At 41.0% G+C, this 24,700-nt stretch overlaps 1 protein-coding gene across 1 annotated transcript in view; it reads left to right on the forward strand.

Annotated features, from left to right (window-relative positions):
* Positions 1-24,700, forward strand: part of SPARCL1 (SPARC like 1) — a 50,206-nt gene that overhangs the window by 21,947 nt on the left and 3,559 nt on the right. Inside the window, exons 2-10 of the mRNA XM_065914327.1 lie at positions 5,471-5,534; positions 8,914-9,081; positions 9,589-10,554; positions 12,611-12,680; positions 13,683-13,801; positions 14,674-14,794; positions 16,922-17,058; positions 19,160-19,308; positions 20,414-20,562. Of these exons, the coding sequence (XP_065770399.1) occupies positions 5,481-5,534; positions 8,914-9,081; positions 9,589-10,554; positions 12,611-12,680; positions 13,683-13,801; positions 14,674-14,794; positions 16,922-17,058; positions 19,160-19,308; positions 20,414-20,562 (1,933 nt within the window). The 5' untranslated portion in view covers positions 5,471-5,480. The remainder of the gene's footprint in view (positions 1-5,470; positions 5,535-8,913; positions 9,082-9,588; positions 10,555-12,610; positions 12,681-13,682; positions 13,802-14,673; positions 14,795-16,921; positions 17,059-19,159; positions 19,309-20,413; positions 20,563-24,700) is intronic.

Consider the following 24,700-nt stretch of genomic DNA (forward strand, 5'->3'; position numbering starts at 1 on the left):
TCTCTTGCATTGGCAGGTGGGTTCTTTACCACTAGTGCCACCTGAGATATGGATCAGCATATTAGAATACAAATAAACATTTCTGTGACTGCACTTTCCCCTCTGGCTATCATCTTACTCTCCTTCCTTTCATAGCCAGCTATCTTTTTTTATTATTATTATTGATTGATTGATTTGGCTGCACTGAGTCTTAGTTGTGATATGTGGGATCTTCAGTCTTTTTTGTGGCATGCAGGATCTTTAGTTGTGGGATGTGAACGCTCAGGTGAGGCATGTGGGATCTAGTTACCTGACCAGAGATCAAACCCCAGCCCCCTGCATTGGGAACAGAATCTTAGCCACTAGACCACCAGGAAAATCCCTCCCAGCCAACCATCTTAAGAGTGGACTACACTCACTCTCTTCACTCCTTTGCTGTCTGTTTACTCCCCAGTTACTGCAGATTGGCCTCCACTGACAGTATCGCACCAAAACTACCTACTCTTCTTCAACTCTCCATTAACCTCTGCATTTCCAAAGGCAATGGATAATCCTTAGCCATGCTTACTTTGACCTCTCAGTAACATTCAACATTTTTTTTTTCTTATGTGACTCTCCTGTATTTGTATCTTTAGTTCTTCCCATTCTCCAACAGCACTTGATGATCTACACTAACCAGTGTGCCGGCTCCTGCCCTCTGCTCTATTCAACTGTATGAAAAGTAAGCTTTTCGTGCTTTCTTCCAGACCCATTTATCTAAGTATGTGGAAGTCTCAGTTGCTGAGTCATGTCTGACTCTTTGAACCCCATAGACTGTAGCCCACCAGGCTCCTCTGTCCATGGAATTCTCCAGGCAAGAATACTGGAGTGGGTAGCCATTCTCTTCTCCAGGGCCTGGAAACCAGATCTCCCACATTGTGGCAGGCAATCTCTTTACCATCTGAGCCACCAGGGAAGCTGCTTATCTAAGTATATCTCTACTCAAATTCAACAAGTTCAAAACTAATTCATCATCTTTCTTCTAAAACTCTTATAATCCCTTATCTTAGTATTAACACTACTGTATACCCATTGGCCCAAATTAGAAATATAATAGCCCAACCCTCTTCCTTCTCTTCTTTCCACAGTATACAATTTGTCATTAAGTCCTACCTGTTCTCAAAACTATCCACCGGTATACCAGCAAATGTTTAACAACCAGCTTTTGCAGGGAGATGGTGGAATTAGGTAGCATTTGAAGATTTCCACAGTGTAATCCTCCTGCCATGGTTGATTTCAAGCTACTAATATGACATCACTGAATAGATTTGGGAAGAGAAGTGCATTATCACACATTATATAGTATTTCCACCTACAGATACAACAGGCATAAATAACCTTAAGAGAATAAGTGGTAAAGTAGTAAAAATAAGTATAAAGAGGTGAGTTTTGAGTATTTCTTTTGTTTTTTAACATAATTAAATTGTAAGTGTATATAATTTAATTTTCAATGATAGCTTTGTTTAATAACCAGCTCACAAGATTCCTGGAAAGTTAGCAACTGGCTCTCACGAGCCAGGACAAGCTGGATCTGTCTCTCTGTTTTCCGTTCTCAAGACCAGAGGTAAAATTTAAGGCTCTGACCATCTCTCATCTTGATATTGCAATTTCCTCCTGGTAAGTCTTTCTACTCATCTGTCCCACACATCATTGCACCAAGGATCCTTTCTAACATTCAGATGTGATTATATCATTCCCCCACTTACAATCAGTCATTGAGGCCCCATAGTTTTTCAGCAGGAATTTAAAATTCCTAGTTTAACACACAAAGACTTGCCTTGTTTTGAGCCTTATCTCCCTCTGCTTCACCCACTAACACCCTAGGAACACAAACATACACTGTCTTACGACTCTGGACCATCACCCATGGTGTTTGCATCCTCAGATTGCCCTTCTGTCTTCCACACAGCTAACTAGTACTGACTGGTTTTTCAGATCTCAGGTCAAAAACGTCCTCTTGTGAAAGCCTTTTCTATACAGGAACAGTAGAGTGTAATGGTTAAGAACACAGCATAAAAGTCAACTCCTAGGTCTCAAGCATTGCTTCTGCCACTTAGCTGAGTAACCTTGAACACATTACTTAACCTTAATTTCCTTACTAATAAAATGATGAAAATCAAGTGTTAGCCGGTAGAATTATTTAAAGGATTCAAAGAGTTAGTATGTGCAAAACCCTTAGAATGGTACCTAAAATTTAAGCCCTTAAGACTCAGTAAATGTTAGCAGTGTGTGTGTGTGCTAAGTCACTTCAGTCTTGTCTGACTCTGTGTAGCCTGCCAGGCTCCTCTGTCCATGGGATGCTCCAGGCAAGAATACTGGAGTGGGGTGCCATTTCCTTCTCCAGGGGATCTTCCCAACCCAGGGATCAAACCCATGTCTCTTATGTCTCTTGCATTGGCAGGTGGGGTCTTTACCACTTAGTGACACCTGGGAAAACAATGTTAGTGTTATTAACTACCTAATTGTAAATGCTTCTTATCTGTATTTCCGCTGCATTATGTACACACTCAACAGATTATACTAAATCATCATTTTACTCGATACCCTCGTTTGTAACTCTTCAGACAGGAACCAGGTGGCCCTGTGCTTAGGCAGAGTCTAGTAAGTGCTCAATAAACAGATAAAAGAGTGATTGAGTAATGCAGGTTCGCCAACTAGATACATTTTTCTTTTATATTCATTTGGTTTCATTAGATTTGAGAAAGTGAAGGGAATTTGTGAGATCCTATGATTAAATCAAAGGGAAATGTGTTCTCAAATGTAATTACCTATACATACTGCTATTAAAAGTAAAATCAGAAGGAAATTAGCCTTAAAACCCACAATATTTTTGCTGATTGATTCTGCTTTTGTGTTGCTACCATTTTAAAGAAGAGTAGTTAACAGTCTCTTAGCCTAATTCCATCGTTACTTGTGATGAATGTCAGAAAGACTCCTGGAGTTAAAGGGAGCTTTGGTCAATGTGTGAGCAAAAGGACTTTAAATGTTCCACTGGAAAATTCTTCTGACCTCACAGCAAAACTTAAATTATATTATTTTCTAAGGCTTTACATTGCTGTCCAAGAATTGCTATTTGACTTTTATGGAAAATGAAAAAAAAAGAAAAAAAATGAATTGAGCACCTCCTAGGCATCAGGCATTTTTATAAACACAATTTCTTCTTCTTTTCTTTCTTTTTAACTGAAGGATAATTATGATACTGTGTTGGTTTCTGCCATACATCAACATGAATCCGCCGTATGTATACACAGTCCACTCCCTGTTGAGCCTCCCTCCCACCTCCCACCCATACTATTTCTTCTAATCTTCACAGAACTGAATTAGATGTTGCACTAGAGTTCTCCAGGGTGGTGGGGGGTGGGGGTGGATATATATATGTTATGTGTACAGAGAGAGAGAATGAATGTAAGAAATTGGCTCATTCAATTATAGACACTGGTAAAGTTCTGTGATTTGCCTTCACAAGCTGGAGACCCGGTAAGCATGGTGATCCCAGTTAGCTCCGCAGCTCTAGTCTGAAGGCCTGGGCACCAGGGACTCTGATGAGTATATGTTCCATCCAGAGAGCGTCCATCCAGATCAGTGTTCCTGCTCAAACAGTGAGGCTGAGACAGCAAATTCTCACTTATTCCAACGTTTTGTTCTATGCAGGTCCTCACCAGATTGGATGAAGTCCACCCACACTACAGGGCAATCAACTTTATCAGTTGACTGATTGAGTCACAGATGCACCTAGAAATAATGTTTAACCAGACACCTGGGCATCCCACAGGCCAGTCAAGTTGTCACATAAAATTAACCATCACATAGCCAACAAAGACCTACTGTATAGCACCGGGAACTCTGCTCAGTGTTATGTGGCAGTGTGGATGGAAGGGAGTTTGGGGAAGAATGGATACATGTATGTATATGGCTGAGTCCCTTCGCTGTCCACCTGAAATTGTCACAACACTGTTAATTGGCTACACTCCATACTAAATAAAAAAATTTTTTAAAAATTAACCATCATAGGTGTTATCCCCATTTTCAGATGGCGAATCTGAGTCTCAAAGTGTTATGTAACTTGCCAAAGATTCCATGGATGGCAAGTGTGGGTTCACGTTCAGATATATGTGTTTCTAATCCCAAAGTGCCATGTTACTTCTACTAAGCCAGTAGTTCTAAATCAGGTTAGTTTGCCCTCCAGGGTGACTTGGCAATGTCTAGAAACAGTGTTGGTTATCATAACTGGTGGGGATCAGGGGGACTTGCTATTGACATATAGTGGGGAGAAGTCAGCGATGCTGCTAAGTACATCCTACAGTGCACAGGATAGCCCCCACAACTAAGAATTATCCAGCCCCAAATGTCACTAGTGCCAAGATAAACAGACCCTGCACTAAACTATACTATTTATATTTTAGCTGTTTTCTAAAACAGTGGAAAAATAATGTGCCGATCTAAAACATAAATGAATAGAGTTCCATAAATCTAATAAATACTGATGGAATAAGTGAGTGAACATTAAATTCTAGATTATGATTTTAATAGCCATACCTGCCTTGGAAAATTTGGGAAGAGTAAGTGATGGGTACATGAGAAATTATTTTTAAAAGGGAGTCAATTTCTAGGTACAGACAAAAGCAAAATATTGTTCAAGAAAAGAAATGTAAGTATGATTCAACACAAGAAATTACTGTTTGGCTCAGTTGTGAAAAATATTTACATTGTTATAATGCTAAATAATGACTTAAATAGGAATTATGATACAATTACTTTAGGAAGAGGGGAAAGAGGAGAAGAGTATTGTGTATATGTGTGCATGTATGTTATGTGTGTGTGTGTCTGTGTGTGAAGTGATAGCTGATACAGTATTAAATCAGTTGGAAAATGTTTAGTATTAATACATTTTTAAATACCTACTTAAGCATTTATTTTAAAATATGAGTAACTAACAGAAGAAACTGCTCCCTTTCCTTAAAGCATCAAAGTATAATTTAAGCTCTAGGGATGCATTTGTATATAAAACTCTGATTGTAAGAAAAATCATCTTAAAAAGTCATCTCCCATTTCTGAAACTCTGCAGTAAATGTGTGAGTTTCTCCAATACCTAGAAGCAGTTTGTTGAATCCAAACCTAACACACTGTATTACTTCACTTTGTGACTTTTACATTCACTGTGAACACTTAAAAATCTTCAGACCTAAGATCTGCATACGCCTCCATCTAAGGAAGCACAGTCATCAACAGAGACAGATTCTGCCGAACACAGCTGGGCCAAAAAATCCAGGAGTCATTCTCCCTGGGACATGATTTGGTGAAAACTGTCATTAATCTGTCTTTTCAGACACGCAAAGACAAGTGCCTTTAAATACAAAGGACAGTATCAAGCTCAGTATTTGCTAAGAGTATCTTTTAACTTCTTACAAAGAAACTTTTACCCATGACTATTAATTATCTTCTTGATTTACAGGTCTAGAACAATGAAGACTGTGATTTTTTTCCTATGCATTTTGGGAACTGCAGGTGCTATTCCGGTAACTGTCCTTGCCTCTGTTTGTACTTAAATCTCTCCCTCCTGACATTCAGTTTAAGAATCCTCCATTTTAAAAAAATGTTCTTGAGCTTGTGCTATTTACTTAGTAATGTGTTAAACATATCACTTGATTTTATAAAGCCTTAAACTGTTAAGAAATAAATAGATCAAGGACAGCCCCAACCAAAAAATAAATAAGTAAATAAAAGTGTTCTTATATAATAGTTTAAAATTCTTTTTTAATTTTAATCATATTATTTTTCCCATGCAGGGAATAAATGACTAGTAAAAATGAAATAAGGCACTTTTTAAAAATAAATTTCTTTAAGAACTATCAGGCTCTACAAATATAAATTTAAGTGAAACTGTTTATTAACAGTCTGTTAGCCAAATACCAAAGAGAAAAGGAAGAAATAAATTCTCCTATGGAAGTTCACCATACTAATGTTAGAAATCTAAGAAATTAGTTTGAGAAATCTTGGAGCAAATACCCACCCTCTCCAGCAGTATTTTCTGAAATATCAGTACATACCGACTGAGAAATGCTGAGTCTATAATAGAAACAGGAACCAAACAGTTAGGCACAGGAAAATGATATAAATAAATCAGATCCTAACTCATCCTTGGAGCCATGTCCAGGCAAGCATGCTGAAAGCAGACAGGACTAAAGCATTCTTTTCTTCACAGCCAGATATACTGGCCCCAGCATTCACCCTGTGATAAATCAGCCTCACAGAAATCAGATCATTTGAGACTGTGTCAACAGCCTCAAAATACCTGAAGGCTGTCTTTGTTTGTTTCATTGTTTGATTATAGCTTGGACGATCATTTGGCTATCTCCCAAGAGATCTATATCAACCTTAATCAAACTAAGGGATTTGTGCTTTTTTTTCCTTTTCACCAAATAAAGGAATCAACCTTCTTAAAACAGACGAAGCATTTTATCTCTTATCCCTTCTCTCCCTCTCTATTACATCCAAGATTCTGTCCTGGCTTTTTGGATAGCTTCTGGTTGCCATCTGTGTCGGCAGAGATAAACACCATGCCATCCTGACCAATAGTTCTTAGAAAACAGAATTTGTGGCCACCCCTGAGAATCGTGCTTAAGTAACAAGGAGCTACTCCAGCTGGAATTATACATTGTCCTCTGAAATTACAGAAGTGGAATCAGTATTTTCAGCGTAGAGGGAAGTTCCCACAGAACCATTGTTTTCTTGCCCTTGCAGCTGTTGGCACAAATGTAAACAGGCATCAAAAGTGTCTTTGAACCAAATGTTTGAATGACACGCCTGTCTACAGACACATTCCAGATGTTTCCTTATTAGAAAAACGTGTTTTAATACAAACTCAGTCCAATGGCAAAAAGCTAAGCATCTTTTCAAAGGATGTACCTATTAAAAATATTGTATCATTTTCCCCACCCGCCTGAATTCTCCAGAAATCAGTGGGTTCTGTATGGTTAGGAGATAGCCATAACAGAATGATGAAACAGAATTTCGCCTTTGAAAATTCCTGAAAGATAAGCTTTCGTGTTTTTCATGCATTTCTTCCAGCTTGCTGAGGGTCAGTGGAGGAGGCAGGACACAGGCTAGGGGAGCAACTCTCCACGAAGCCAAAGATCCCCACCCACTACTGTCATCCATCAGGCCAAACTGGCCGCCGTTCTTTCTCCGCATTCCTCTGAGGGCTTTTCTGGAGGGGTCTTCCCTGGTGGCTCAATCAGTAAAGAATCCACCTGCAATGCAGGAGACCCGGGTTTGATCCCACGGTCTGGAAGATCCCCTGGAAAAGGGAATGGCAACCCACTCCAGTATTCTTGCCTGAGAAAATCCCATGAACAGAGGGGCCTGGTGGGCTCCAGTCCATGGGTTCACAAGAGTTGGACACGACTTTGCAATTAAATCACCACCACCACGTGTTTAAGACTTTGCCTTCCAATGCAGGGGGTACAGGCTCAATTCCTGGTCAGGGAACTAAGAACTCAAATGCCTTGCAGCCAAAAAACCAAAACACAAAACAGAAGCAATATTGTAACAAATTTAATAGAGACTTTAAAAAATGGTCCACATAAAAAAATCTTTTTTAAAAACGGTTTCTCTGGATACTTTGTTCAAATATATGATCATCCCTTTTAGTTGAAAAGGTAATAAGCAAGAGAGGAAGCCACATCTCAAAAAACCTCATACACTATATATTTCTTTATATTGTACAATCAACAATACAGGACCTACTAATGGAGTAGGTGAGTCAATTCAAATAAAATCTGAGTTTTATACCTACACTTGGACCTGTCTGATATCTGAGTGTCCACAGTATCTCTCTAATAATATACCTGCCTAAGATACCAGACAGTTCATATTATTACCACTGTAGGATATTACTACTGACTATAGTGATTTTTCACTTGGATTACCCCTTTAAAATTCAGGAAATGTGTTATACACTTAGCCTTATCTTGATATTTCTGCTCATTGCACCTTTAGAGATGAGAAAGTAGAGATGAACAATTTGTCAAACCACCAACAGATAGTAAATAGCACAGTCAAAACTTCAAGGGAGGTCTCTTGGCTCTACGTCCAGTTGTTTGACTTTCCCATCAAGCCTCACTGCCCAACTCTTCATCTATGCCTCCAATTTTGCTAGAAATAGAACCATTCCTCTAGAGGAAACAATATTCAATAGCTATTCAACCCTACTAGACCTGGCATCCTGTTTCATATAGTTTATTAATTAGTTTAAGATTTAATTATTTTTTACTGTTATACTTGATTTCTCAATGGATATAAGACAGATAGTGTTACCAAACTATATAAATACAGAATAAAGGATTTATAACTTTTTCTGCTAATTATCAGTGAGCACTTATAAGTTAACTTATAGGTTAACTTATAACTTATATAATTTATATATAACCTTTAAGACACAAGTTATAACCTATAAGTTAACTTAAGAAAATGTTCAATGCAATGATAACCTATGGTTAAACTGACTTCATTCTGACTTTATGCCAAAGAGTTTTCAAAATCATGAAGTTTAAATGCTTTGTAAAAGTTTGAAATAATTCCAAAAATTATTTTGGAAATAATTTGAAAATAATTCCAAAAGTCAAAAGTTGCTATTCTTGAGATCATTTTGCCCTATTTTCCCCTAGTTTCTGCAATGTAACTTTGTCTTAGTCATGATTGGGATTTTGTTTTCACTTAAGATCATATTCTGACTATTTGCTTGTATCTTTAAAAATTCTAGAGAGTATCTTTTAGCTGATGTTACAAATGAAATCTATTACTACTAACAATGATGATAAGAAAAGATAACTAGACATTTTAAACATTAGCATCTAGGCATGCATAACACAAATCAGTTTTTAATTGTGTTTTCAGACACAAGCAAGGTTCCTCTCTGATCATTCCAACCCAACTGCTGACTCCTTGAGTTCCTTCCAAGAGGCTGAAACATCCGAGCACACTGCAACCCCTCTTGGAGAGGTTGAAGATGCAGAAAATGAAAAGGAAACTGCAACATCCATAGAAGACCATTCCCATCTTAAGGTAAAAGGAATACAGTTGTACTAGTACAATGTTTTAAGTCTCCAAAGGCCTCAATGTTAAAGCATGGTTAAACAGACTACCTTATCCACTCTAAGTTTAATTTTTTTAAGATGATGATCATAGAAATACATGTATACGTATGACTGAGTCCCTTTGCTGCCCACCTGAAACTATCCCACCATTGTTAATTGGCTATACTCCAATATAAAATGTAAACTTTTTTAAAAAAAGATAATGATCACATCAGCTGCCTCCAATCTCTAAAAGAATTATGAGGATTAATGAGTTTTACTTCTTGGGCAGAAGTGGTACATAATTCTTATGTTTCACAAAATTCAAATTCAGGTTAAACTCATAGTTGTTGAATGTGAAAAACGTCATAAATAAGTTCATAGGACATTGTGTGGAGAAAAAGAATAATGACTATTCAATGTTGCTTATGAATTGCAAATATGATGTGGATATAACATTATCGTTTGCTTCAAGAATAAACTTTTTTCTTTTCAGCCTGAAAAATCTTCAGTGCTGAAGTCAGAGGAGGAAAACCATGATCAGTCAGCAGATCAGGAAGAGGGTTACAACCAAAATCTGGGGTTACAGGACCAAGAGAAAACTGAAAGTGACTTAACCGAGAATTCGAAGTATTCACCACCTGAAGGCACATCGGACCTAAAAGAAGACATGAGTGAACCTCAAGAGGAGAAACTCCCAGAGAGCTTCCTTGCTCATGATGTTAGTTCCATTGTAGATTCTAACCAACAAGAGAGCATCACAAAGACAGAGGAAAACCAAGAACAACCTGTAGATGACTCCCATCCTCAGTTGAACAGTCAAGACCTAAGTGATCAAGGAAACCAAGATCAGGACACAAATGGAGAAGAGGAAGGAGGAAAAGAGCCAGGTGAAGTTGGTACCCACAATGATGATGAAGAACAGGAGACAGAGGTTCCCAAGGAGCCTTCTAACAACGAGCAAGAAGAAGACAGTACCCAATCTGACGCTGTTTTGGAAGAGTCCTATCAACCAACTCAAGAAAGCAAGATGCAGAAAGAGGAACTTGAACAGGGTAGCCGGGAACAAGAAGAGGAATACACCAATGCAGAAATGGAAGAAGAAACTGTATCAAAAATCGATAAGCCCAGTCAAGATACAGAATGGCAGAGCCAAGAAGGAAAGCCTGGCCCTGAAGTTATCAGCAACCATGAGGAGATGGATAAAAAGACCCTTTCTGAGCCTTTACTGGTGGAGCCTACTGATGGTGGTAACATCGTGGCCAGAAATCATGGGGCTAAGGATGACACTGATGATGGCCCCAGACACGATGAAAGTGAGGACTACTTCATCCCAAGCGAGGAGTTCCTGGAGAATGAAAGATCTCAGTCCATTTACTATCACACCGAGCATGAGGAGCAAAGCGAAGAAGCACAAGAGAATGAGAACATAGAGACCAGTGAACCTGTAGGAAACCAACGGGTGAGATTATTTTCAATGATACTTGTCCGATAAAGTGGTTAGCTTTATAAAAAAAAAAAAAAATAGCCATGACCTTTCTCTGTGCTCTTGCAATCTCTGTGCTTATCTCTCAGTACCTTAGTAATATATTTGATAATTATGTATTTTTCTTTGTATCTCCATCGTTAGCCTGAAAATGCCTGTTTTATTTGTGCTCCCCTAGAAGAGACCCTGGATTTTAGTGCAGTTTGTTTGAGAGGTACAAGGACAAAGAGGAGTGGAGAAGGTATTCAGGGAAGAAAAGGAAGGTAATCAGTGGTATATCAGTAAAACCATGTAAAGCAGGTTTCTCTGAATTATCGAATTTGGGGAGTGAAGGAGCTATGGCTTTTACACAAGTTGAAATTTACTAAGAGAGGTGTCAATTTCCAAGTATTTCCAATCTATCCTTGAGAAGGCCTTCTAGAGTATCATGGGTTTCCAGGCACCGAGATGCAGATACTGGCAGCTGAAAGTTCCTGGTGCTAACTAGAAAAGTAAATTCTAACGGATATGAGGGATGGGAGACGTGACAACAGCTGCTCTCATGCCTTCAGAGCAGACACTAGGTCATAGTCAGGCTGAATCACCAATATCTTGCAAAATGCCTCTAACATAATAGATCCAGCAATGTTTGTTGATTTAGCTTATAGGCAATGAACAAAGACTTCAGCCACAACTTTATTAAGCAGACATGCACCAAAATCAGGGAATAGCAACAGGGTGGGGGAAAGGAAGAAACATATTGTTATTTGGTTGTTTAATCATTTGGAGCTTTCATGCAAAACCCTGGCAGGCACCCACCAGAAGCACCTGATAGAGTTTTTTGGTGGGCAAGGGAGACAGTAATTTTGATTCCTGAGAACTCTGCTGCCGTTCTAAGGTAGGAGTTTTCTTACATTTTAGAAACCTGGTAAGAAGCTTTTCCAACAGCTTCATAGAGATTACTGACGTAATCAGGTGTTTAGAGGATCACATGGTGATACCACATTTCTACTATCTTCTCAAACCAAAGCGGGAGGTTCCAACTTTGCTTCTGGTATTGGTTCCAACTTTTACTGGGTAACCCCAGACACACACCACTGAACCCAGTTAATAAAGATAGAAATATATATATGTGTTAGTATGCTGTAATGTTCTTTATCTTTCTGGCTTACTTCACTCTGTATAATGGGCTCCAGTTTCACCCATCTCATTAGAACTGATTCAAATGAATTCTTTTTAACGGCTGAGTAATATTCCATGGTGTATATGTACCACAGCTTCCTTATCCATTCGTCTGCTGCTAACACATATATATGGAATTTAGAAAGATGGTAATGATAACCCTATATGCAAAACAGAAAAAGAGACACAGATGTACAGAACAGACTTTTGGACTCTGTGGGAGAAGGCGAGGGTGGGATGTTTCGAGAGAACAGCATGTATATTATCTATGGTGAAACAGATCACCAGCCCAGGTGGGATGCATGAGACAAGTGCTCGGGCCTGGTGCACTGGGAAGACCCAGAGGAGTCGGGTGGAGAGGGAGGTGGGAGGGGGGATCGGGATGGAGAATAGATATAACTCCATGGCTGATTCATGTCAACCTATGACAAAACCCACTGCAATGTTGTGAAGTAATTAGCTTCCAACTAATAAAAATAAATGGAAAAAAAAAAGTTCACACATTAGAACAAAAAATAAATAAATAAAGATATAAACAAATCCTGTTTTCAAAGGGCTACTGTCTCTTTCCACCGCTATGGCTCATGTCTCCCTTTGAGATCTAAAATGATTGGGGCAGGGACTTCCCTGGTGTCCAGTGGTTAACACTCTGTGCTGCCAATGCAAGGGGTGTGGGTTCCATACCTGGTCAGGAAAGTAAGATCTCATATGCCATGCAGTGTGGCCAAGAAAAAAAAAAGTAATAATAATTAAAGTAAAATAAAGTGATTGAGGCATGAAAAGATCTGTGAAGGGATGCACAGTGAAAACATAAATAATGGCACAGCTTTCCTCTAAACAGACTTCCACTTGTGCTTTTGTTATTATACAGGCCAAGAAAGCAGAGAGCTCACCGAAAGATGAGAGTTCAACTGAGGGCGACACGAGGGTGCACAGTGTCGGTGAGAATGGGCTAAGCCACTGTCTATGACTGTATCAGGGGAGAGGTGGAATGGGCCACGCTGGGCTATCCCCATCCCTTCATCAGAATTTTTCTCTCCCAACTCCTCCCCTAGGAAATGCTCCCATAAATTGTCAACATTCTCCCGTGCACATTTGGTAGACAACTATGGTAACTGAGTTTACCAACTGGAAGTCCAGTTGCAATATTACTGGTAGAATTCTTTTTCTTGAAATCATTTTGCTTTTTGCTTTGAAGAAGCATTCATTCTGCCTTATTTACACTCAAACCCATAACTTAAGAATTTAGATTCCATATTAATTAAGATCTAATCTCAATCTTTGAGTTTCCCCAGTGGCTCAGATGGTAAAGAATCAGCCTGCAGTGTAGGAGACCTGGGTTTGATCCCTGGGTCAGGAAGATTCCCTGGAGAAGGGAATGGCTACCCACTCCAGTATTCCTGCCTGGAGAATTCCATGGACAGGGGAGTCTAGTGGAGTACAGTTCATGGGGTCACAAAGAGTCAGATACAACTGAGTGACTAACACTTTCAATCTCAGTCACACACCCCAATCACAAAATTTTACATTTCAACTGATAAAATTCTCATTGCTTATTTAGCTTTTGACCAATTTGTGCAGCATGGCATTGTAGATGTCAGACTATGACCATTACGGGCTGGCCAAGAACTGTTTGTTCTTTTTAAATCCCCAATCCAAACTGCACAGAAATCTAGCCTATTGTGTAAAATAACCTCATACCAGAGAGTCCCACTTGGAAACCAACACATTCATTACGAGGGAGGGGATCTATGTAGCCTACAGGTGATTCACTTTGCTCTACAGCAAAGTGTAAAATCATTATACTCCTCTAGAAAAATTTTTAATTTCTAATGTTTCCCCAAATTTTCTCTTATTCATGAAAATGGAACTATCTGGGTGAATCTGAGATTATGTACTCAATTTAGCTTTGTCCATGTTTCCCGTCCAAATTTTTCTGTTAGATTCTTGCCTGAGCTTCCAGTGCAAACGGGGACACATCTGCAAGGCTGATCAACATGGAAAACCCCACTGTGTCTGCCAAGATCCCGCATCTTGCCCTCCTACAAAACTCCTTGACCAAGTAACTATTTTACAAAATGCTCTTTAAGGGACATCAAACGGTAGGGTGATTTGAATGAAAGTAATTTTCAATTGAAATGGACTTCCCTGGCGGTCCAGTGGTTAAGAATTCACCTGCCAATGCAAGGGACACAGGTTCAATCCCTGAACTGAGAAGCTTCCTCATACCCAGGCCATAGAGCAACTAAACTCATCAACAAGGGAAGCCACCATGATGAGTAGTCCTTACATCGCAACCAGAGAGCAGCCTCCACTCGCTGCCACTAGAGGAAGCCCATAGGTAGCAATGAAGACTCAGCACAGTCAAAAATTTAAAAATTAAGTTTAAAAAGAAGTAAATGAATTCCCCATCCCGGTCTCCCATCCCATCGGGATGGGGAATTCATATAACTCTATGGCTGATTCACATCAATGTATGACAAAACCCACTGAAAAATAAAAAAAAAAGAAAAAGAAAAAGAAAAAAAGAAAAAAAAAATAAAATAAAATAAAAAAATAAAAAGAAGTAAATGCCCCAGTTATCATCTAATATTTAGATAATAGCCAAGAGAAACAAATGCCAACAAAATCAAAAAATTTCAACTGTGCTCCCAAATAATAATGGCATTGATGTAGGATTCATTTTGAAACTCATTCTATCCTTGGAATCATCTGCAGTTTTTACTTTGCATTCATCTAGAGCTAAATTGTCATCACCGTGGGTATAAGTTAGTTGATTTTGGGGGGCCCAATGGGGTAGTTATGGTTTTAATAGCATCCCCTAGCTGACCACATTTTTGGCTCAGCAGTTGGTTAAACAGCCTTTAAGGAGCAGAGTATTTTCCCAATGAACATCCGTCAACTTGAGGTTTTTCTCATGCTTATCTTTCCTAGGTTTGTGGCACTGACAATCAGACCTATGCCAGCTCCTGTCATCTCTTTGCTACCAAGTGCAGGCTGGAGGGGACCAAAAGGGGGCACCAACTGCAGCTGGATTACTTTGGAGCCTGCAAATGTAAGAGTCCATCACTCCTGCCAGCTACCATTGCCAAAACAGTTTGGGGTGAACCTGAATCAAAAATATATATACATATGTACTCATATATACATAAATGGGCTTCCCTGATAGCTCAGCTGATAAAGACTCCACCTGCAATGCAGGAGACTCTGGCTCAATCCCTGGGTTGGGAAGATCCCCTTGAGGAGGCATGGCCACCCCCTTCTTGCCTGGAGAACCTCATGGACAGAGGAGCCTGGTGGGCTACAGTTCATGGGGTCTCAAAGAGTCAGATACGTCTAAGCAACTAAGCGCAGCGCAGCACAGCACACATATCTATGCAGACAACATGAACAACAAAATCTAGTGTGGTTCTGAATCCAGGCTGTATATTAAGATAACTGGGAAGGCTTTTTTTTTTTTTTTAATTAGAAGAATGGGGACTTCCCTGGTGGTCCAGTGGTTGGGACGCCATGGTTCCAATGCCAGGGATGCAGACTCCATCCACAGTTGGGGAACTAAGATTCCATGTGCCTTGCACCACAGCCAAAATAAATAAAATAAAATAAAAATGTTTAATAAAAATTAGAAGAATAATTCCCAGGCTTTAACCATAAGTGATTCTGATTTAATTGGACTGAGTTGGAACCTTGGCATTGTTCTTTCATTTGTTTTCAAAGTAACCTAGACAATTCTAATGTGCAGCCAGCGTTCAGAACCACTATGATAATGTTATCCACTTAATAACTGAGATGAATCATTGGAATGTTGTTAAGTTAGCAGTCCTCTTCCCAAGTTAAACTCTGCCAAGAAGTTTTAACGACAACTTATTCTTCCAGACTCTTTTAAAAATTGTCTTCCTTCCCCAGGATATTCTCAATTGTGTTTGCATCTTCTGGTCACTAAATGATTCTCCACATGGGCAGTGCTCACTAACCTCTCCTGTCCTTCCGGACACAGGAGAGGAGTCAGTTTCTCAGCCCCCTTGATGTTAGATGCAGCCATATGAGTTGCTTTGTCCAGTGAAATCTGGGCAAAAATCATCCATGTGAGTTCTGGGCAGAGCATTCAAGAACTGGTATATAGGGACTTCCCTGAGGGTCCAGTGGTTAAGACTTCGCCTTCCAATGCAAAGGGTGAGGGTTCAGTGCCTGATTGGGAAGCTAAGACCCTACATGCTTCTTCGCCAAAAAAATCAAAGCGTAAAACAGAAGCAATATTGCAACAAATTCAGTAGAGACTTTAAAAATGGACCACATCCCAAAAAATTCTAAAAAAAAAAAAAAAGATCAGATCTGACTTAAAAAAAAAAAAAAAAACTAATGAGCTGGTATATGGCTCTCTATGCTCCCTTCCCCTCGTGTTGAGATGGTATTGAGAAGGTGGCGTCTCCCCCACCCTGAGCTCCAGAGAAACTGAGATGAGCAGAGTTCAGTTGCCAACTTATATGGGACATGAGGCAGGATTGAGAAATAAATGTTTGATGTGATATACAACATAACAGTATAATATTATGCTGTCTAATATATTTGAAAGTTGCTAAGAGAGTAGATCCTGAAAGTTCCCACCAGGAAGAAATAAAAAATGGAAGTCACTATATGAGGCTATGAATGTTAACCAAACTTCCTGCGCTATCCATTACGCAATATATATGTAAAGTCATTATGCTGTATGGCTTAAACTTACAGGGTGGTATGTCAATTATACCTGAAAAAAAAAATGTTCCTTTAAGCTGAGATTTAATATTATTATCACAGTATTAGCTGACTTCTGCCTTTTTCTCTTTTCTCCTAATAAATAACTCTTGTGACCTCCACCTCTGAATTCCACTCTCTGATTCTAGAGCAGTGGTTCTCAGCCCTGGCTGCACGTCACAATTACTTACAGAGCTTTTAAAGCATCCTGATTCTTAGGCTCCACGCCAGATCAATCAAATCTTTGAAAGGCCACTGGCATCTGGTATGACTTTACAATGCTCCTGGCAATTGTGTTTCGGCAGCAGGATAAAGGACCACTGCTGTGACGGAGGACCAGTGAGGATGCTATCAGTCACCGGAAGGTGTTAAGCATCCTGTTATGAGGATTTTTCCTGGGACAGGAGTAAGACTTCAAAATTAAAATCAGTGTACTTTCTGTTCGGAACAGCTATTCCTGCTTGTACGGACTTCGAAGTGACCCAGTTTCCTCTAAGGATGAGAGACTGGCTCAAGAATATCCTCGTGCAGCTTTATGAACCTAACCCTGAACACTCTGGATATCTGAATGAGAAGCAGAGAAATAAAGTAAGTTATCCACGGTCAGCTACCCCGTCTGTCTACCGGGGGAAAAAGGTATGGGGCGAGACGGAGGTAGGGGGAGGGGTTACCTTCCTCTGCAAAACCACACCTGGTTGATACATACAGATGAACAGAATAGTAGAGGTCATTGTTCATGCCCCAAAGTTTGGGACACAGCCAAACCCCCCCATTTCTACACACCGGGCAGGGGCCTTAGCAAGGGCTCCAGAACTTATAACCTAGAGCAAGCTCTACTCACCTCAATTCAGTGTTCGTATCTTCAGGCCCAGACACATTATTTAAATCTAAACCTCTTTCTTGCCCTCATAGGCCAGACACAGATTTATGCTATAAGATCAGTTCAATTCAGTTCAGTCGCTCAGTTGTGTCCGACTCTTTGTGACCTCAAGGACTGCAGCACACCAGGCCTCCCTGTCCATCACCAACTCCCAGAGTTTACTCAAACTCATGTCCATTGAGTCGGTGATGCCATCCAACCATCTCATCCTCTGATAAATCCATTATTAACAATGTCAGTAATATATTAAGAGGGAAAAGGGCAGAATATTGGTTCTAGAAGTTCCTGGAGGAAAACTATCATCTGAGAGTTACTGAGTGTGCACCAGGTACCTGGAATTGATTTACATGCTAGAAATACAACAAAGAGGAACCCCCCGGAGGCTCAGAGCTAAAGAATCTGCCTGTAATGCGGGAGTCGAAGGAGACCCGAGTTTGATCCCTGGATTGGAAAGACCCCCTGGAGAAGGGCATGGCAACCCACTCCAGTATTCTTGCCTGGAGAATCCCAAGGACAGAGGAGCCTGGCGGGCTACAGTCCATGGGCTCGCAAAGAGCCGGACATGACTGAATGACTTAGCACGCACAATACAGCAGTGAACCAAACAAAAAATCTCTGGCTTCATGAACTTATATTCTAGGCAAAAAGACAATATATAGTTATATACATGCATGCTAAATCACTTCAGTCATGTGCAGCTGTTTGTGACCCCATGGACCACACATAGCCTGTCAGGCTCCTCCTTCCGTAGGATTCTCCAGGCAAGATTACTGGAGTGGGTTGCCATGCCCTCCTCTAGAGGATCCCCCTGACCCAGGGATCGAACCCTTGTCTCCCTCATTTCCTAACTTGGTATGTGGGTTCTTTACCACTAGTGGCACCTGGGAAGCCCATGTATGTGTATATAATTATGGGGCTTCCCAGGTGGTGCTTAAGGTAAAAAACATTAGATACAAGACAGGGAAATTTCAATGGAGATACCACATGGCATCACACCAAGACTAACTTGAGACGGAACAGGCACAGGATGGAAATACTTCAACCAAGGTCCCCAACTGCTGGGATCTAATGCCTGAGGATCTGAGGTGGAGCTGATGTATGATACTAGAAATAAAGTGTGCAATAAATGTAATGTGCTTGAAAGTGAAATGAAAGCATTAGTCTCTCAATCGTGTACAACTCTCTGTGATCCCATGGACTGTAGCCTGCCAGGCTCCTTTGTCCATGGGATTTTCCAAGCAAGAGTACTGGAGTAGGTTGCCATTTCCTTCCCCAGGGGATCTTCCTGACCCAGGGATTGAACCCAGGTCTCCTGTATTGCAGGCAGACTCTTTACCCTCTGAGCCACCAATCATTCCAAAACCTTCCCCTCCTCTGGGTCTATAGAAAAATTGTCTTCCATGAAACCTGTCCCTGATGCCATAAAGTCTGGGGATCACTGACTTAGAGGATTAAGTCATGCCAATCAGGAAAAGCAGGACTTTTCACCAACTAAGTGCCTAGATCAGTTCAGCCCTTTTCATTCAAACCTTCTCATCGTTTTAAGAAACATCACGGACATTATTTGGTTAAAAGATCAAAAAAAGATTTAAATTCCTTTGAAAACCACAGGATTTTTTTTACTGTTAGCTATTATTCTATGTAGAAAGGCTGTAGTGTTGATTAGTTAGAAGGCATGTAATTTATTCTCAAATAACATTCTCGGTTTGTTTTCCTCTGTTATGTTAGAATGACTCTTCAAGTAAAGTTTAGCAAATGATAATTCCATTACACTTGTCTGATTCTCTGATGATCATCTCCCTTCCAAAGGTCAAGAAAATTTACCTGGATGAAAAGAGACTCTTGGCTGGGGACCATTCCATTGACCTTCTCTTAAGAGACTTTAAGAAAAACTACCACATGTACGTGTATCCTGTGCACTGGCAGTTCAGTGAACTGGACCAGCATCCTCGGGACAGGTAAAAACTGTCCACCTTCCCATCACTAGGTCATGTCCCTGCTATAATGGCTAGTTGTTTACACCAAGAAAATTCTAAACAGATTTAGGAAACTTCCCACTATCCATTGGAGAACACAGAAATGCCAAACAAATATGGCTAGGAGTCTACATACAAAGCTGCTTTGAAAATAACAGAATATGGCCACACCTCTGCTTCCTAGTTCACTTGTTAGGGTCCAGCCCCCCCACAGAGACTCTTTCAAGTCTTTCTCATTATTTCTTTATTTGGCTGCACCGAGTCTTAATCACAGCATGTGGGATCTAGTTCCCTGACCAGGGATAGGACCTGAGCCCCCTGCACTGCAAACTCGAAGTCTTAGCCACTGGACCACCAGGGAAGTCCCAACTTGTTCTCATTTTTTAAAAAATTATTTATTTATTCATATTTTTGGCTGTGTTGGGTCTTGTTGCTGTACGGGCTTCTCTCTAGTTGCGGCAAGTGGGGGTTACTCTCCAGTTGTGGTATACAGGCTTCTCATTGCAGTGGCTTCTCTAGTTGCAAACCATGGGTTCTAGGACTTGTGGGTTCAGTAGCTGTAGCTCCCAGGCTCGAGAGCACAGGCTCAATAGTTGTGGTGCCCAGTCTTAGCTACTTCCCAGCACACGGGATCCTCCCAGATCAGGGATCGAATGCGTGTCTTCTGCACTAACAGGCCAACTGCTTACCACTGACCCAACAAGGAAGCCCTCTTTCTCATTCTCAATCCTAAATTTGCAAGATACTCTGATGGACCCCACTTGGGTCAAGTGCCTACGTCTGGAACAATCGGGTGTGGCCGGTGGTAAGAGCTAGGTTGTATAAACAGGATTCTTGAAGTGCATCCCGATAAATTTAGGGTGGAGGGAGGACAGTTTCTAGTGAAGGAGGAAACCTTATGCATTGACACTCAAAAAGTTGCATCTTACCCATAAATAGTTTATCTCATTTGTAGCTTTTCATGAACGTACTATGTATTTGCCATCCTTGGCAACCTTGTGAAAGAAAAATGCCCTTGATGATTGGAAGAGTCCACTTTTCATACATCAATTACTCAGTTAACTGGCTGCCATTTGTCTCGTCGCAGGGTCCTGACCCACTCTGAGCTCGCACCTTTGCGAGCATCTCTCGTGCCCATGGAACACTGCATAACGCGCTTCTTTGAAGAGTGTGACCCCAACAAGGATAAGCACATCACCCTGCAGGAGTGGGGCCACTGCTTTGAAATTAAAGAAGGTAAATTGATCATCAGCCCAGGGAGAGACGTGTGCTGTTCCCCCAGACAAGCCCCAAGCCCTGCAGTTCCCAGAGAGGTCCTGCTTGCTGTGTGTTCAGACTGCAACCTAGAAGCCACACGGCGGCAGTGTCCTGGGTAGAACTGCTGTTACTGAAGGTCATTTCTTAATCTCTGTTCCAAAGCATCTGCCATTGTGCTCAGTCACTCAGTCATGTCTGACTCTTTGTGAACCCCTGGACTGTAGCCCGCCAGGCTCCTCTGTCCATGGGATTTTCCAGGCAAGAATACTGGAGTGAGTTGCCATTCCCTTCTCCAGGAGATCTTTCAGACCCAAGGATCAAACCCAGGTCTCCTATGTCTCCTGCACTGGGTTTTTTTTTTAAAGCACTGAGCCACCTATTCTAAAGGGTAGCAAGGGTGAATATTTAAGAGATAAAGGCATTGAGGTCTCAGAAATTGGCTAAGCCTAAGAAAGTGATGTGAACTCCGAGAGCCGAGCCAAATCTCAGAAGGCTACCCTTCTGAGCAAGGAAGGAAGGATTTTATATCTTTCCTTAATTTGAATATTGAGCCAAACTTTAAACATTGTATGTGAGACTGAAACTCCAATACTTTGGCCACCTGATTCGAAGAGCTAACTCTTTGGAAAATACCTTGATGCTGAGAAAGATTGAGGGTGAAGGGGGCGACAGAGGATGAGTTGGTTGGATGGCATCACCAACTCAATGGACATGAGTTTGAGCAAACTCCGGGAGATAGTGAAGGACAGGGACGTCTGGTGTGCTGCAGTCCACGGGGTCACAGAGGTGGACACAACTTGGCAACTGACCAACAACAACGTGAAGGGTAAAACAGGAAGCTTGATTCTGAAAATCGGAGATGCCAGAAGAACCTTAGAATTTATTACCAGCACGAAAGATTTTCACCAGTTGTGCCCAGATATAACTCCTTTAATCCAAAAGGAATTCCCCCTGCAGTGGAGGAATTTAAATTTAGACATTTATTTTGCTAGATTATGTCTTAATCTACTTCCTTTTCTTTTCCTAAATTACAGTCAGTTTTTTTTTTTTTTGAGCAACCATGCTTTTAATAATCAAGATATGAAAAACAGTCCAAAACAAGCAATCAAATCTGCTTGCAGAATATAAATCAACGATGAACATCAAATCTCTAAAGCAGAGGTTTGACCCATATGTTCACAACATACATACATGTAGGATGAATATACAACCAAAAAGTTAAAGAAAAGTAAGTTCATCAAAGGTCAGAGTTTCCCCAAAAGAGGGAATCTGTGGGAACTTCACTTTAAAAATATTCTTCATGCACATGTGTGATGCCTTGACATTGGAAAGAAAGAGTTGGAATATGAGGATTTATTCATTTATGGATAAACAGATAAGCATTTCTCTACAATGTTTTTCTATGAGATAAACACAACTGTAGTGAGCCAAGAATGAATAAGCACCTGAAAGTGAAAGCTTAGTTGCTCAATCACGTCTGACTCAGAGCAGATGGACTGTAGCCCGCCAGGCTCCTCTGTCCATGGGGTTTTCCAGGCAGGAATACTGCAGTGGCTTGCCATGCCCTTCTCCAGGGGATCTTCCCCATGCAGGGATTGAACCGGGGTCTCTTGCATTGCAGGCAGATTCTTTACTGTATGGGCCACCAGAGAAGCCTGGTAACATAAGCATAATTGTAATGAGCAAACAATGAAGAAGCACCTCACTCTGTGTATTAGTTGCCTACTTTTTGCATAACGAATTGCCCTAAAGATTAGAAGTTTAAAACCTCTCTCACAGTTTCAGAGGATCAGGAATCCTTGATAGAATTGCCTGGATGGATCTGCTTTAGGGTCCACGCTGAGGATCCACGTTTTAGGATCTGCTGGAAGCTCATTTACATGGCTGTTGGCAGGAGCCCTCAGTTCCTCACCACGTGGTCCTATCCACAGTGCTGCTCCTAACATGGTATCTGGTTTCCTCCAGAGCAAGTGATCAGAGAGAGATGGAAAGAGGGAGAGAGAGTCCAAGACAGAAGCCGCAATGTCTTTTAGGACTAACCTCAGAAGTGATGTTTTTATGCCATATTTTTGTTTATCACACAGTCAAACCCTGCCACAGTGTGGGAGGAGATCACAAAAGATGGGGATCACTGGGGGCCCTCGTGGAGACTGGCAACCACATACAGTTTGCACCCTATTAGCATCAATAGGAAGTCAATGGGAAGTTAAAAACCAGACTCAAGCAAATAATGCCAATTTCCTTTCTAACATCTATTCTATAAACACAGAATATGTGTTATCTATATGGCTCAGAAGGTAAAGTGTCTGCCTGCGACGCAGGGGACCTGGGATTGATCCCTGGGTCAAGAAGATCCCCTGGAGAAGGAAATGGCAACCCACTCCAGTATTCTTGCCTGGAAAATGCCATGGACGGAGGAGCCTGGTAGGCTACAGTCCGTGGGGTCTCGAAGAGTCGGACACGACTGAGTGACTTCACTTTGACTTTCATAGATATCTAACATCTGTCTTACACACTCACATACATCCCTAAAAAGGATTAACACAGTTTTTCCCAATTCCCGTGTTAAAAAGACAAAAATGAAAAAAAAAAAAGACAAAATGTACCCAAGCTGCCCCACCCCCTCCGCTCTACCAGAATCAAGGGAAAAAGTTAGCTGAGACAGGACATATTTATGCACGCCCTCTTAACACAGCACGTGATTTTAAGGGAGCGTCCAAAGGCAAATTTAAACAGAGGCCATTTCAGGAACCCCGTTGCCCTTCACTGTTTGTTTTGAAGCTTCTGGCAGCTCTTCAGCACGTGGGCCCACTCAGGCCTTGTGCTGGCTGGTTGTCTGGGAGAAGTAGGAAGAGCTTCAAGTTCAGCCACTCGCAAAGCCCCTAATGATCTTGTTTGTTCACTGTGGTTTGGCCATGATTATGTTATTTAGAAAAAAGGAAAGATTTATCACAGAGTAAGCCAATAAAGCAGATATTAAATATTCAGTCAGAACATGTAAACAAGTACTGATTTGGGATGCAGCTAGGGGAAAGAAAAAAAAAAGGCTATTTGAAAGCATACCCTTTACTCCCTTAGGACTGAGAAAGCCACAGGGCAAAATACATTTTAGCCAGTGCTGTCCTGAATTTTAACTTCCTTTGCTCTGAACGAGATGTGCTCAAATATTCCAGCTCTGTCATTAACGAGCTCTGTGGATTAGGGCATGCCACTTAACCTCAGCAAGTCTCATCTTCCATGTGTGTAAAATGGGATTCAATGCAGAGGTAAGGAGTCTTATTTATTGAATACCTATGACATACCATGGGCTGACATATATCCACGTGAATCTTTGGGAAAACCTTCCAAGTAAGACTAATAGGGGAAACAAGTCACATCATGCTGGTCCTACTAAGCCAGTTAAAGACGTTATCCTCAGAGTATTGGACGATCACCAAAGTGCTTTAAACAGGGCAGTGATTTCACTGGATTTGTATTTAAGAAAGATTCTCTGGTTACATTGTGGACAAGCCAGAGAACCCTTGTGGTAAATCCAGGCAAGAACTGATGAGAACTTGAGTTTGGGCAGTTGTTCAGTTCAGTTCAGTCGCTCAGTCGTGTCCGACTCTTTGTGATGCCATGAATTGCAGCACACCAGGCCTCCCTGTCCATCACCAACTCCCGAAGTTTAGTCAAACTCATGTGCATTGAGTCGGTGATGCCATTCATCCATCTCATCTTCTGTTGTCCCCTTCTCCTCCTGCCCCCAATCCCTCCCAGCATCAGGGTCTTTTCCAATGAGTCAACTCTTTGCATCAGGTGGCCAAAGTATTGGAGCTTCAGCTTCAGCATCAGTCCTTCCAATGAATATTCAGGGTTCATTTCCTTTAGGATGGACTGGTTGGATCTCCTTGCAATCCAAGGGACTCTCAAGAGTCTTCTCCAACACCACAGTTCAAAAGCATCAATTTTTCGGCGCTCAGCTTTCTTCACAGTCCAACTCTCACATCCATACATGACCACTGGAAAAACCATAGCCTTGACTAGACGGACCTTTGTTGGCAAAGTAATGTCTCTGCTTTTTAATATTCTGTCTAGGTTGGTCATAACTTTCCTTCCAAGGAGTAAGTGTCTTTTA

This window comes from Muntiacus reevesi, chromosome 22, assembly GCF_963930625.1.
Source record: "Muntiacus reevesi chromosome 22, mMunRee1.1, whole genome shotgun sequence".
NCBI lineage: Eukaryota > Metazoa > Chordata > Mammalia > Artiodactyla > Cervidae > Muntiacus > Muntiacus reevesi.